The following is a 16,758-nucleotide window of genomic DNA, read 5'->3' on the forward strand; positions in this document are numbered from 1 at the left end:
GCTGTGGCTGTTCTATCCTACAGAGGTTGCTGCTCTGGGTAGTGTTTGGTTCCTGGTCTGAATGGGTCAAGTTTGTGGAATGAAACCCGACACCAACTCCTCCAGAAGCCTTGTAGAACTTTCTGGTCAGGAGATGTGGTATGGGCTGAGGCTTGTACTGGTCTTCTTTGGGAGGGACCCACTGCTCAGGGACTGAGGGAAGCTTGCCTGCAAAACAAAGTCCCACCAGAGTACAGGGGGTCAGCTTGATATAAGCAACTTAGGCAAGCCAGTGTGAAGTTGTGCTGCTTCTGTGTGATTCTGTGTTTATGCTGAAGAGTGTGGGAAGAAAATGGCACTAGTCAGCTCCTTTGTTCTGGGAGAGGTGCCTTCATGAATGCTGCCTCTCAGGGATGTACTTCAAGAAAAGAGAATAATCTCCCCTCTACGTGCCCCAGGCATTCCACAGCTCACTGTTTTCATGCTGTCTGCCCCTGGATTGTTTGCCTGCATTCTCTCCAGGAACAGTGCAGTTCTTTCCAGGCTCTATTTGAGTCAAGCCTGCTGACCTTTAAAACTTCAGGCTTTAAACCCCACTGGTTGCAAGAACTCATAAAATTCAGCCCCTTTCATTTTCCAAGCTTTGGGGAAAATGTCTCCTTATATATTTCCCTGTGTGCTTCTCTCTCTCTTGCCCTTTTCTGTGACTATGGCTTCCTCCCCTCTGTAGCACCCAAGATTCTTTTCTCCCCTAAACCTCCTCCTACTCTCACTGATGTGGCTTCTTCTCTCCCTTTTGTTTCTGGCATATTTGGGATGATTTAATAGTTATCTAGTTGTGTTCATGGGACAAGATAAACATAGGGCCATCCTATTCTGCTGTCATCTTTCAATTTTTAATACTATTATAAATAATAATTTTACACTAATTTATTGAAAATGTATCCCATGTAGGTCCAGGGCTTTGTGTCATGCCAATAATGAATTAGAAACTTAAAAAAGTTGAATCCAGGTGGAAACCAAGTCCTATTAGTCCCAAACTGGTCAAGTGTCAAGCTTTAAAATGTTGACCAATGATTGAGGGAGAGCAATGTGGTTAAGTGGAACATCTCTTTTTACCAAAAGATGTAATTTTTGTTCAGGGAAGTTACCTCAAGGAGATAAAACTTTGGAAAAATACTTGTGCTCTCCTTTTTTTTTTTTTCTTTGATTTACTTTAATGTATTAGATCCATTCCTGGAGGCTAGAACTGACTATCGAAAAAAGTGAGAGGTTATTGAAAAAATCAGCAACTTGTGGTCTTGTTATTTAGTTTCATCAGGTAAATAGTAACAAATGTACAAACAATGGGGCTTTGAGAACAGTAAGAGAATTACCATGGTTTTTGGAGGGGCAACCACCAGGCAATTCTCCAGGTATGATGGTTGTTACCTGGTAATATCAGACACGTCTCTCTATACATTTGAAATGTTGGGAGCTTCCCTCAACCTGATGGGAACAAGTTGAAATATAGGATGTTTAAAGCAGTAAGCAGCCATTTGGAAACTTTTCTGAAAACACACAAACACTCTTGCTCTTCATTTCCCTTTAATGATTTCTGTTTTTCTTTTCTTTTATTTTTTTCTCATTTTTGCCTATTCTTGTTCTTAGATTGATTCATTCTTATACTTCAGTTGGTCTGTTTGTGTTTTGTCTTACTTTTGTTTTCTGTTCCTTGCCAATTCTCTTCACCTCTATCACCATTTTGATTTATTCCCTTGATTCACTGTAGCTACCTACTTCCCACCTGTGGATTCTGCCTGGTGTTTCCTCCTTTCTCATACTTTGATCAGCCTTGACATTAACCTGTAGAAAGTGAGACAGTAGGCTGCCACAACATCAAAAATAAATTTTGTGATTATTGTGTATCATTTGCATTAGTTATTACTCCCTTACTAAGGAGGCAAAAGAAGTGAGGCAAAAGGAAAGTCTCTTGAAAATTGAGGCTGGAAATTGGAGACTATGGTTGGGCTCCTTCTTGAGGCCTTAGGATCTAGGACAGTGGTTCCCATCTGGCATGGTTTCTCTCCACAAGAGATATTTGACATAACTGGAAGAGGAAATGCTCCAACATCTAAAGGATAGAGCCCAGGGGTGTTACTAACAATCTTGCAATTCAGTGGACAGCACACCTCCCAATACTGAATTATCTGGCTTCATATATCAAGACTGCTAAGGTTGAGGACTTTGGTCTAGGGAATACTATATTCCATTGGACTTCCTGAGATATCTTCCCAAAGAGAAACCTTTATTTCCAGGTAATCCTTTATGAACCTGTCTCTATCATAATCCTCATACTTTATAAATAACCAACCCTACTTCCCTCTGGTTTCTATTTTCATATATGTTACCTGATTACCTTATTTTTTTTCTTTTTTTTTTAATATAATTTTTTATTTTTTATAAACATATATTTTTATCCCCAGGGGTACAGGTCTGTGAATCACCAGCTTTACACACTTCACAGCACTCACCAAAGCACATACCCTCCCCAATGTCCATAATACCACCCCCTTCTCCCAAACCCCCTCCCCCCGGCAACCCTCAGTTTGTTTTGTGAGATTAAGAGTCACTTATGGTTTGTCTCCCTCCCAATCCCATCTTCTTTCATTTATTCTTCTCGTACCCACTTAAGCCCCCATGTTGCATCACCACTTCCTCATATCAGGGAGATCATATGATAGTTGTCTTTCTCCGCCTGACTTATTTCGCTAAGCATGATACACTCTAGTTCCATCCATGTTGTCACAAATGGCAAGATTTCATTTCTTTTGATGGCTGCATAGTATTCCATTGTGTATATATACCACATCTTCTTGATCCATTCATCTGTTGATGGACATCTAGGTTCTTTCCATAGTTTGGCTATTGTGGACATTGCTGCTATAAACATTCGGGTGCATGTGTCCCTTTGGATCACTACATTTGTATCTTTAGGGTAAATACCCAATAGTGCAACTGCTGGGTCATAGGGCAGTTCTATTTTCAACATTTTGAGGAACCTCCATGCTGTTTTCCAGAGTGGCTGCACCAGCTTGCATTCCCACCAACAGTGTAGGAGGGTTCCCCTTTCTCCGCATCCTCGCCAGCATCTGTCATTTCCTGACTTGTTGATTTTAGCCATTCTGACTGGTGTGAGGTGATATCGCATTGTGGTTTTGATTTGTATTTCCCTGATGCCGAGTGATATGGAGCACTTTTTCATGTGTCTGTTGGCCATCTGGATGTCTTCTTTGCAGAAATGTCTGTTCATGTCCTCTGCCCATTTCTTGATTGGATTATTTGTTCTTTGGGTGTTGAGTTTGTTAAGTTCTTTATAGATTCTGGACACTAGTCCTTTCTGATTACCTTATTTTAATCTTAAGTTAACTCTGGGGATGCCAGGACAATGTATTATTATGACTTAATTTAAAAAAAATTTTACAGGGTTCCTGGGTGTCTCAGTTGGTTAAGCAACTGCCTTCAGCTCAGGTCGTGATCTGGAATCCCAGGACTGAGTCTAGCATCAGTGTCCCCACTCATCAGGGAGTCTGCTTCTCCCTCTAACTCTCCCCCGCTCATGCTTTCACTCTCTCTCATTGTCAATCCCAAATAAATAAATAAAATCTAAATAAAAATAAAATAAATTTACAGATGGACAAACTCAAAATCCAAAATATTAAGTAATCAAAAAATAAGGTTTTTTGAGGATTAGAACACACTATCTTTTTATTAAATAGTGTCTTGTAGTGTCCTAGAGTCTCTCTTTCAAGGCTGTCATTCATCCTTAGAGAGCCATAAAAGCCTTAGAAATAGCTTTATAAGATGGCATAGCTAACAGAATAGAATCTTGAGAGTTTTCAGGTTAATCTTAGTAGAATTGGGAGAGGGTTGGGGTCTGGGTTAAGTGACTTGAGAGAGCATCTCATCAATCTGAGTATTTCCACATTCAGGGGTTACTGAAAATAAGGTTCAAAGCAGGAAATGAAAGGAGCCTTTCCTTTTGCCTCACTAAATTAGATTTATTTTCTCTTTTTCTTTGCCTTATTAATTCTTCAAGGCATTATGATTTAAAAGGAAACCAAGAGGTCAATGAAAGTGGTGTCCCGAGAAGATGAGCCAGATGACATACCACCTTTGACCAACAAAGCATCCATCTGCCTTTTTTATTGTGCTGAGCAGTGTTGGTGTGTAGAGGAGGCATTCTTAATAGTATAGAGGTCTCCCAATAATTCTAATAATCTGCCATTGATTATTGGCAGTAGGTATAGAAAACTGGTTGAGAGTCATGGTGATAATGAGGAGCCCAGGGGCCTAAAAGAAGTGGGCTACATGTTACCTTTATTATGATCATTAGGTATTGTAGCCTCCTGAGGCTGACAAAGAAAATGAGATCATAATGGGGCACCTGGGTAGTTCAGTTGGTTAAGTATCTGGCTTTGGCTCAGGTCATTATCTCAGGGTCTTGGGATGGAGCACCACATCAGACTCCCTGCTCAGTGGGGAGTCTGCTTCTCCCTCTTACTCTGTCTGCTGCTTCCCCAGCTTATGCTCTCTCTCTATCAAATAAATAAATAAAATCTAAAAAAAAAAAAAAAAAGAAAAGAAAAGAAAAAATGAGATCATATTGATTACTGCTATTAGAGAAAATTAATGCTCAAAGATGACCCTGTGTTTGGCAGGTGGGATGCCTTGGACTGTACAGGAATAGTAATCTGAGGGTGTAGGAAATTTCTAGCTGTGTCCCTTTGACTTTCCAGGTCTACCACTACACAGACAGGTGGCAGAATGCTGGAGCTTAACATTCAATAAAATATTTCTCTCTAGAGTGCCTAGTTAAGAACATGAGTCAATCAGGTTGTATTCCACAATTTATCTAAGCATGTTAATTCTTCAAAAAAAATCCCCAATACATAAATTTTTGTAAATTTTATGAGGAGGGAAGGCAAGTTCTTTCTGTTGTATAAGCCACCTTAAGAAAGGTTTTTGTGAAATTGTGGGCAACTTTAAATACCTTAGGGTATTATTTTTAATTGTGGTAAGTGCATAAACCTGAAGGTTTATTGTGTTTTGTTTCGTCATTGACCTATGCAAGAACCATGAGAAGGAAGCTTCATCTATTTAGCATCCCCAATAGAATATGAGTGATCACCTTGCTAACTGTCAATCTCTGAAAGCACATGTTCACTTCATTGAAAATATACTATGATAAGAAATGAACTAGGGGCTCCCAGGTGGCTCAGTGGGTTAAGCCTCTTCCTTCGGCTCAGATCATGATCTCACGGTCCTGGGATTGAGTCCCGCATCGGGATCTCTGCTGGGTGGGAAGCCTGCTTCCTTCTCTCTCTCTCTCTCTGCCTGCCTCTCTGCCTACTTGTGATCTCTCTCTGTCAAATAAATAAATAAATTCTTAAAAAGAAACAAACTAACATTTTATCAGTTTCACTATTGAGTCAGAGTCAAAACAAATAAAGACATTCAAAGTGAAATAACTTTTAAAGTCTCTTTAGGTCTAACATTCTATGATGTTCTATACTGCACGATGACATCAGCTCTTCCTCACAGGTGTGAGTAATTTAATAAGAGGTGATTTTCTTTATTTCCTGAAGTCAATCATGCTACAAATTCACAATAAGATAGCATCTGGAACTTTTTTTTTTTTTTTTTGGAAGAGCATCTAACCTTAATTTTTCTTTTAATCAACATTAAAAATTAATATTATCTATTATTAAAATGACAATTTAAGAAAGTTATCTCTGATTTCATATTTTTAAAATATACTTAGCAAATTGATATTATCCTGTATACAAGGCCTTGGAATTTTCTTTTTAATGTGGAAATATATATATATATATATATATATATATATATATACACATACATATCTCTCTCTCTTTATATATATATATGTAAGTTTTAATAATGACTATATGTATGAATTCCAAATTATTGAACTTAGATCCTTTATCTTTTTTTAAAAAAATTTTATTACCTAAAGCATGATCATAACCAATTGGCAAGAAATAGTCAACCTGGATGAAAGGTCAGGAAAGTTGGAAAATAGTATTTAATCTGACTTATTTTACATTTCAGCAAATCTATAAAATTATCCTATCAGTTTGATAATTTCAAATTTTATAGCCTGACTCCTCCAAAACAGATTTAATTTTGCTAACAATATGTGCATAAATGGTGAGAGAAATGTCTTTGACTTAGTGTATGTCATCATATCTTTCATAATCATATCCTAGAAAAGAATACTTGTATTTAATATGGTATAATACAAGAATACAAGAGAATACAAAAATACTAACAATCTGACTGTGAGAAATTTACAAACTTTGAATCCTTCTATCTAAATTTGGGAGATATTTACCAAAGTAGTTTTTTCTGAATAGTGTCTTTTTGGTTTTATTCTTTAAGGTTTTTTTTTTTTGTGTGTGTGCATTTCTATATTTTCTATAATTAACATATTATTTATGTAGCATTATGGTTCTACTAAAATGGAAGACATATGAAGATAATATGTTCTTGTACTTTCTGAGCTCAGAGGACTAGACATTGGCTCTGTGTGTTGGAAGATTACCTAATAGCTCTTGTATGTATGTATGTATAGTGCATTTAGATTTAGAATGGTAAAAAAGCTTGTAGTTAATGTGTCTTAAGATAACATTAAGACCTAAAACTTTTTAGAAATCTAATGCATAGGCATATTTTTTAATTTTAATAATAGATTTTACAGATTAGATAATATACTCATTTTACTATAATTTTGTGTGAGGGTTTTCTTTTTTTTTTTTTTTTAGTGTGAGGCTTTTTGAAGCAGTTCTAATATGCCTGCTATATTACTAAAAATCCACTCCTTCATTGGTTTTGGTATAGATCTAAAAAATGTCATATTTTCAGTTACTGCTTGTAATAATAATTATTTATGGTAATACAAAGTATGAGCTTAATGGCAGCATTTTGAGAGTGTCCTGTTTCTCTGTTTCTTTGTTTACACTTGACTGGTACATTCTATTCCCCCCCCCCCCGTCCCTTCTAAAACTATCATAGGGGAGCCTGGGTGGCTCAGTCTTTAAGCACTTGCCTTTGGCTGAGGTCATGATCTTAGGGTCCTGGGATAGAGCCCCGCATTGGGCTCCCTGCTGGATGGGAAGCCTGCTTCTCCCTCTCCCCTGCCCTTGCTTGTGTTCCCCCTCTCACTGTGTCTGTCTCTGTGAAATAAATAAATAATCTTAAATAAAAAAATAAAATTTAAGTACCATAATTTTTTCAGGTGAAAGACAAAAGTAATTTCCATTGTCACTATCATTTAAAAGCACATCTTAAAGAGGTGTTATCCCATGACATTAGGTCAGAGAGAATCATGAGTGATCATTATGGAAAGAAAATGAAAGTATCATAGTCAACATAAGATATGATTGTATAATGGAAACACCCATATTCAACTGAAAGGAGAATACTTTTTTTAGATAGCTTAGATACGTGAAAAGACAAATCACATTCTTAGGTAGTTAAAGTCACAGTGGTAAAATTTAAATGTTAATTAAAGTATCCAGAGGATTTAAAAAAAAAAAATTTGTATATATGCTGCTGAGGAAAGGACACCGAATTTGAAGAATGTTCCTAAAGTACCTGGGGGTGATGGGTGGGATGGAGGGGTAGGGTTGTGGCTGTGAAAATAACCATTAAAATAGCAAAAAAAGAAGAGGGATAAAACAACCCTATATAGAAAATGACATAGAAAACAACAATATTTGAAATATTTCCATTGTAATTTGTCTAAAAATAGACCCAGTGTATGTTAGAAATATGTATTTGATTATATTAACATTGCAATAATGATAATACATCAAATATTTAAACATCAAAATAAAACCATAATAGCTTAGGAAAAATAAGCTTTTAATGTAATTTTAGATTCAGGCAAGCCTAAGCAGGATACAAAATCCTGAAACTATGAAAGAAGTGACTAACAAATTTTATTACATAAAGATTTAAAACATCTGTATGATACAAATAATAAAAAGAGCTGAAAGTACAAACAATACTTTGAAATACTATTTATAACACATTATAAGAAAAAATTTAATTTTTTTTACATGCAAAGAGTTAACAAATTAATAAAGACAAAGAACCAGGTGGAAATAGAGAAAGGATCTATTTAGTTAATTTACAGAAAAAGAAACAAATGACCATCAGAGTAAATTTTCAAATATCTGTATCTTTCATTTACTTCAGAACATTTAAATTTTGGAGTTTTAAAATTTCAAAAGATAGGGCAGTTTATCTATTAGATCTGTGAAAGAATTTCACAGAGAAATTTCACATGTAAATCTGTCTTTTCCTTTGAGAAATATGTGTGAAGAAGACTTGATAAATTCAACTGAAGAAGTGAGTTTTTAATATCTGCCCGATTTTTTTTCTTCCCTTTCTCTCCCACTCCCTGACTTTTTTGGTTTTTTTGTTTGTTTTCCACTGTTTTGAACTGCAAATGATGTATGTGGTGCTTGTCATAATATAAATATTTTTAGTGGTATTAGTGGTGGCAAATTTTTTAAAAAAATAGTCATTATTGACTTTGGCCAAGAATATCTTACTTGATAACTATGCAGATAACTCAGGAATCATGGTTTATGGTTGTGGAAGTTTTAGACTATTTACTTTAGTAAGCATGGAAATGAAGTTCACAATCCTACCATTTTAAGGGTAGCAGAACCATAATTCTGGAGAGTGTCCAAATGAAAAGTAAACATAATTATAAAGCAGAAGCAAATTAGCATTATTTCCACTTATGAAAAACCCCAAACTATCTTGTTTGTACTGAAATATAGGTATAATGATTCACTTTCGGAGTAACTCTTGGCATTACGTTGAATGGAAATTTTATTTGACACAGGAGAAAGCTCTATTTTGCTTCTTCCCACTTTGATGAACATATAACCATGCAAAAAGCTTTTATCTTTCCTAATAGCTACTAATTGCTTTTTAGCAAAATATTTTCACCCACATAGTACTTATTTGAGTAAACATTTGTGTGTATATCAAATGTACAAGTATGTGTGTGAAAGATACAATTATTAAAATAGGCCTATTGGTCTGTAGCTGTTTTTTCTTCCCCATAGTTTTGATCATCAGGATCACAGATCTCCTGTTTTCAGGAGTTATTTTATTTCCACAATAAAAGTATAACATTTTTCTTGGGAACTTTTTTTGCTTCTTTTTTCCTTTTCTTTGGCATCATAGACAATATTAGGATATAGAATATAACCACGCATTTCCTCAAACTTGCATTGATTTTTTTGTGAAAAAATGTTAGATATTGTTTTATGCCCTGAATCTTGGTAGAATTGCTTATAGATTTTGAACACATCTCCTTTATGAAAAATAAGACAAAAAATAATATGTATGACAGTCTTTATAATCACTTAGCCAAAACATTGTTAGGAAAATATTCCATCTATTAAAATTGTAACAAAGATACTTTGATGGAAATAATAATGTTTTGAATAAACCTTAACAACATCTATGTATTTGTGATTGGAAAACACATTGAGCTGTGAACCACTGTAATGAATTTGTTTCTTGACAACAATAAAAACATTTTCAAGAAAACCTATGAGCAAAATTGCTTGATCTCATACATTAGATTATTAACATTCATATTGAATTACAATGCTCAAGAAACAAAAGCAATCTCAGTGCAATTTTAGAAATTTAATGTTTTTTATTTTCTCCAAAATTTAGATAACTACATAAGAAAGTGCAGAAACATAGGCTCTGAGCACATTTTATATACTGAAGAAAGATGAATTATAACTAGTATCTTTTCCTTTTTCAGTTCTAATATTGAAAGAGAACGAAGCACTAATGACCAAAGGTATCCTCTATGTTACATGGATCAACTTCTTTCCTAGGCACCATCCTTGTGACAATAATAAAAATAGTCAAACAGTTTCCTATATTCTGTGGTTCAGATGAGATTGAGACTGTATACACATGTCATATGCCACACATACAAACATCTCACTTAGAAGATGAACAAATCACACACCTATGTAGTATATATATACACATATATGTATATATATACATAAATATTTAATATAGACATATACACATATATGTATATATACACATATATGTATATATATACATGTATGTATATATATACACATATATGTATATACATATATGTGTATATATATGTATATATACATATATGTATATATACATATATACATATACGTGTATACATATATATACACATATATGTATATATACATATATGTATATATATGTATATATACATATACATGTGTATATATGTATATATACATATATACATATATGTGTATATATGTATATATATACATACATGTATGTGTACACACATGTACATGTATATACATTCAAATATGCATCTCTCTGTAAACATATGCATTATATCTATGTACACACATATGTATATAAGATATGTATATATGTATGTGTGCATACATATACTTTTTTCTATATACATTGGTGCATGTATTTAACAAAATGTGGGGTAGAATAGTCATTATTCAAATAATAGTAGATGTATAGTGGTAGTTTGGGGATCTAAAGCAAGTGTAATATTAGATTTTGAGTATTAGATTAAGAATGTACAGAGAGAGTAACTAACAATTTTTTTCAGGACTATATTTGTGACTGGTATTAACTAGATATTAACTAACTGTGTTGCCTTTAGTTAGCTTAAAAAATTTCTTGAACACATGGTAGACTATAAAATTGATGGGATCATTGACTGAAGCTGAGAGTTATCCATAAAAGTGGACATTACCTCTGTATTGCATCAGCTCCAATGCATACTATAGATTGATTGTTCTGCCTCCCTGATGGCCAGAATGCTGGGCATGAATGGCAAGGACTGGTTTTGGTACCATAGGTGGGGTGTTGGATAGTGACCTCAAATGCTACTTGGAGAATTAATTGTGTGGCTGAAACTTTCTAGAGGTGAGGCAAGTCTGGGTAGGTTAGAGACAGTCGAATTTGGGGTCTCTGGGCTGCTTCCATCTGTATGAATAAAATAATCACCTGCTCCATTGGTCAAAACACTTCTGTTTTCCTAATAAGTCTTTTTAAAAAAAGGCATAAAACAACTATTTTATAATACACTAAAAGTGAATCCTCTAACATTTTACTCTGATAATGGATTTAGAAGCTTTGGAGTTTTTAAATGGTATAGGATATTTAGAAAAATGTGTGCCAATTCAATTATAGACATTCCCTGGACATTTAGACATGTCATAATAATTTAAATCTGAAAGAAATTTAATGTGCATTTCCGAGGGAAAAAAATCTATAATTTTTATTTGCCAGAGTGCTTTTTCTAAAATGTTTGAAGTTGTTGAGAGGTGATTTTTCTGTAACTTGTTTTACTGTTCAAATCCAATTTATTTTTGCCACCTGTTATTTTTCTCCCCGGATTTTTTAGAAGTCAGTTTTGGACCATTTGATAGTACTATAATAAGAACCTCACTTCCTATGGTGTAATTGACTCTCAGTTTGACAGTTCAACAAATACATAATGAGAGTCCACTGCGTGGCAAGAGCAGTGATATTTATTTTTCTAAGGAAAATGCTTAAGCCTGAGTGTATATAACTCTCCATCTGTTTATTTAGAAATATATTCCTTTGTCACGGTGACTATATTGATAATTTTCCTTTTACATGGTAAGCTTCAGGAAAACGGGAATTTTATCCTATAGCTTATAGTCCTCTTTTAGGGGTATTTTAGGGTAATTTGATAAATATACGTAATTTTTGAAGTCTTTTGTGCCAAACTAGCATTTTAATATAGCCTTTTTGAAGAGAAAGTTTTAAATTTGTAAATTTAGTGAATGTATCTGTAAATGTTTTTCTACTCTGTAAGGACTATTTCTAGTGGAACTATTGTAATATTTGCAGAATCTGTTTCTTATTCTGAAATTTGTGTTTACTTTTGTTTTTTCAGTCTCCTGAACAACAACCAAATCAGACAGATTTCCAGAAATGCTTTTGAAGGACTTGAAAATTTGCTTTATCTGTAAGTTGCAAGAAAGGACAAAAATAACTTACAGTGTTGATAGATTGTTTTTTGCCTTTTTGTTTGTTTTAACCAAAGTAATTCTTCATCTTCTCGAAAACTACTGTCAACATTTACACAAAACACATTTGAAGATTTCTAAGTGAAGTCAATTGTTGCTTTCAACAGATTATTTATCTGAGCACATTAGAATATTTATGCACATTTTTATCCCCCATCTCTGCCACAAAAATTCTAAATTGGAGAAAAATAAAAACAAAAACCATTTGCCCAACATTCACATTCAAATCTAATTAATTGATAATTATAAAAATTGTATAGGTGAAAGAGAAGATTTTTATATCAACAACTCAGCCATCCAAGAACTTCTGAGGCCAGTGAACACATTACAACTAGGAACTTTAATGAACATGAATAAGAACCAAATTTTGGAAAAATTTGTTCACTGATATGACCAATGACAATTATTGTACTCTTTTGTTTAAAACAAGTAAATGAGAATAAAGGTACTTTAAATATTTTGTTTATTTTAGAGAGAGAGGGAGAGCATGAGAAGAGAGAGCGCACTCGAGAGAAAGAGAGAGGGAACAAGCAAGCAAAGTTGGGGATAGAGGAGTAGTTGAGTATCAGGCTCCTCACTGAGCAGGGAGCCAGACACAAGCTTGATCCCTGAACCCTGGGACCATGACCTGAGCTGGAAGCAGATGCTCAACTGACTGAAACACCTACACGTCCCTGAGAATAAAGGTATTTTAAATGAGTCCTTGTTTTGACTCAGAAACCAGTCCATGCTGGTAGGTTGAAACTTGGGAGGTCAGGGCTGACACTTATGTGGAGGCTGAAGGAAGAAACTAGGACATTTGTCTAAGCACAGAGTCGGTGCTGTGAGTTTCCTTTTGAAGAAACTTCAAGAGGTAACTAACATTTTTACACAAATATGCCCATTTGTACTTCATTAAGTACATTGTGTCAAAAATTGGTTACTCTTTTAAAGAAAAGATGCTACCCTAAACCTTTGGTTCCCATTTCATTTCTACAATGGTCACATCATCTTTCTGAAACACTGGAATTCATAATACAACTCAGCTCTGGAGCCTTACAGCATTTTGTATTCAAATGAGATACCCCAGCCTACTAGGCAGGACCTTCTACAACTTTTTTTTTTTTAAATTTAAATTGTATTATTATTATTTTTATCACTCAGTCCTAAAGTGATAGGACTGGTTCCTTTTTGGAATTGGTCCATTCTATTTGCTGTCCTAATTGTTCATTACCAACCTAACATGCCTAGCAGGTGCATGTCAGTTTTGATTTCCACTGAGAAGCATTGCTAAGAACGTTTCAAGCTTTCTTGATTGGTGGTGTGAGAAATCTGCTCCTTGTAAATGAAGGAGCTCTACCCCCCTGCATTTCACCACAGGCCTGTGGTTCTGTGGTTCTTTACTCATTGGCATGTAAAGAGTATCACTTTTACAGTAAAACAAGCAAATTAATAAAAAAAAAACCCATAAAACAAAAACTTTATAACTTTGTAAATGGTGGCTTAGAAGAAACCTCATTACTACAGCAATATTCAAAGAATCTAGTAAAATGACAGTTATTAGCAAGAAATTATTTTGGATAAAATGATCATTTAACATTGCTATGGCTTGGATCAATTACATGGCCAAGTGCACTATCAGCTCTGTGTAAGTAGCATTTAACAAAACTTCCAGTAATTCTCTAGCCAGTTCACACACTATTCATTAAGTGAAAGATACAACTCTCCCGTAAGATGTACATTTAGGAAAGGGGAAGGATAATTTATAAATGTTTCATTACACGATATGTTGTGAACACGTTCATGTGGCGACTGAAGTAAATCTTTCCATATTTTCAATAACATTGGCAAGTAAGGATTACATCCCAAATCAGAGAAGTTCATAGAAAAAAGAAGGTTGTAGCCAAAAGACCTATTCAATGCAGACAGCACCGTCTGGATGAGAAGAGAATTATAGGGTTTAAAAAGAAAATGCCCAGGTCTGAGGCAATTAAAGATGGCCTAACTCTGTCACTTGTGTCAATTCAATAATGTTTTAAGATTAAGCTGACCATCCGCTATCATTCTGTGAGCTGATCTAGTGAAAATGCTTGGAGCAGACATGAACTTTTTGGGGATAGGGTTCACAAATACTCTGAAATATGGTTGTATTCATTATTTTGGTGGTCTGTGGTGATGTTGGGATAGGCAGTGGGGATGGGGAGTGTGGTAGTGTATGAAGATGAAAAGGCATGAGTAATGCCCATATATGTGTTTGAAGGACAAAGATACACATGCTTATAGGACAATAGGTTTTATTATATGGGCACATATGAGTTGTGGTGGTGTCAGAGCAGAAGGGAGACCAATTCTGCCTCCTAGTGTGGTGGGCAAGTTAGACTTCAAATAAGGGGAGTGTTTAGGAATTATTGGATCATCGACAAAACTAAGAACTGTCAATGTAGACATCTTTGTTATGATATCAGTTGCAAAGTGTACTAAGTTTTGTTGTCTTGCCCTACTTTGGCCAGAAAAATTAAACATGACGTTGAGGAAAATAATATATGAAAAGCATTCACAGAGACAATTCTGAGTCTGAAATTGCATGTGTTGGTTTGAGCAGTGAGTGCAGTAGGAAGGATGGAGTGAGCTGTGACTGGGAGATAAGGGGTCATACCAGAAAGGCCTTTCCACAGGAAGCTAGATGGTGTTGTGTCAGGGAGAATTTATAGGGGAAGGGTATTATTACCTCTGTGGTTTGGGAAAGGCCAGTCTGGGAGAAGGGACAGGTTTGCTTGAGGCAGAGACTCAATGGTAGGAGGCTATGCCAACGTCCCCTGAATGGCCATGCATGATGACAGCCTGGACAGGACTCTGCAGTAGGACGGCAGAACTGGAGAAGGATTTCTTCTTCTTTTTCTTCTTCTTTTTTTTTTTTCTGAAGTTTTTGTTTTGTTTTGTTTTTTAAATTTATTTGATAAAGGGAGAGAAAGCACACACAAACAGAGGAAGGGGCATAGGAATAGGGAGAAGCAGGCTATCTGCTGAATGGGGAGCCTGACACAGGGCTCAATCCCAGGATCCTGGGATCATGAGCTAAAGATGAATGCAGACACTTAATCATCTCAGCCACCCAGGTGTTTCTGAAGAGAAATTTTTTTAATGTAGATTTGTTAATGACTTTATGGCAAAAGGGAGGGAATGTCTGCTCTTCTCATAGAAAATCCCCATTTCTGTCTCCGTCTGTGCCGTTAACACTCCAGCCTCCTTCCACTGTCCTGGGACACTTCCCTGGCCACCTGCATACTCATACTTTCCTAAAACCTTCCCACTCCTCCACAAATCTAGTTTTTATTTTCTACCGGATTTTCTGAATCTTTGGATGGATCACTCATAGGATTTACTCTGTAATTTGACATTTAATTATTTGATTATATTTAGCATTATTTCCACTTCTCGCCCTACATGTATGTATGTTGAGGTCTCCATGGTCACATACTTGAGGATCAGGGTCTTGCTTGTATTTCTGTCCAGTTCATACAAAGTTTCAGACACGATTCTCTGTTTTCCCAAACTCGCGTGCTCCTCCAGCACACATCTGTTTCCTTTTCAGTAAGTGGCACCTTTATTCTTGAGCTGCTTGGCATCATGCTTAGGTTCTTCCTTTCTCATATGCTACTTCGGCATTCTCTGTCCATTCCAATCCTAAAATATTTCTAATTTGGTCACTTTCTCCATCTTTCCTGCATCTACCCTGGTGTGAGCAGTCATTTTTTCCCTGCTTCACATTTCATTTTAATAAAAGGGCCACTCCCTATTTGGCCTGTAAGTCCTAGCACGGTTTTTGATCCATCCATGCATGTAAATCCATTTCATGTCTTTCTTCCCTTTGATTTTTATATTTGATCTATTGTTCTTTAATTTCTCCAAACACAGTAAGTGCTCAGCCCCTAACCTCCATGGGCTGTCACATGCTGCTTTCTGGATTTTCCTTGGTGATCTTCTTCTGTCTTGTTTCAGCTTTAATGTCATCTCCCTAGGACTCCCTCTAGGCCAAATAACGCTTGCCTCCTTTTTTCTTTATCAGTGTGCCCTGTTTATTTCATTTATCATGTCTATCATAATAGTTAATGCTATTCCCCTTATTTTTTTAAATGTGTTTTCTGACTTCTTACTGGATTCTCTGAAAGCAATTGGCCATACTCCTCTTACTTACCACATATCCCATCATCTAGAACATAGGAAGTAAGTGCTCTTTGAATATTTGTTTACTAAATAGGAGAACATAAGGCAATCAATAAATGCTTGATATTTGACTGATTAATGCTTTTAGTTATGCTGAGTTCATTATTTCTTGAAAAGCGAGATTTAAACGCATTAAACGCATCGCATTAAACGCATTTAGCATTAGCTTTTTTAGCAACGTGTATCAATCAGTTATTTATGTCGTGCCTTTTCCCAAGGATTTCAGGTGTTTGTATTACATAAAGTATTTTTAGTGCATGTATATTCAGGAGGTTAATTTTATTAGACCATATATACCACAGGATTGTAGTTTTGCCTTGCCAAACACAAAAGAGAACACATTATTTTTCCTTAAAACAAAAGCATTTCTGAACTCTTCTGAAATTCTAATGTATTTTGGTCTAAAATGTATCATTGGTTCCCT

At 35.2% G+C, this 16,758-nt stretch overlaps 1 protein-coding gene across 1 annotated transcript in view; it reads left to right on the plus strand.

Moving 5' to 3' along the window:
• PXDNL (peroxidasin like) overlaps positions 1 to 16,758 on the plus strand; it is a 522,967-nt gene that overhangs the window by 241,394 nt on the left and 264,815 nt on the right. Inside the window, exon 3 of the mRNA XM_045075802.1 lies at positions 11,999 to 12,070. Coding sequence (XP_044931737.1) covers positions 11,999 to 12,070 — 72 coding nt within the window. The remainder of the gene's footprint in view (positions 1 to 11,998; positions 12,071 to 16,758) is intronic.

The sequence above is a fragment of the Mustela putorius genome, unplaced genomic scaffold (genome assembly GCF_011764305.1).
Source record: "Mustela putorius furo isolate JIRA1106 unplaced genomic scaffold, ASM1176430v1.1 tig00000151_pilon_pilon_pilon, whole genome shotgun sequence".
Taxonomy (NCBI): domain Eukaryota; kingdom Metazoa; phylum Chordata; class Mammalia; order Carnivora; family Mustelidae; genus Mustela; species Mustela putorius.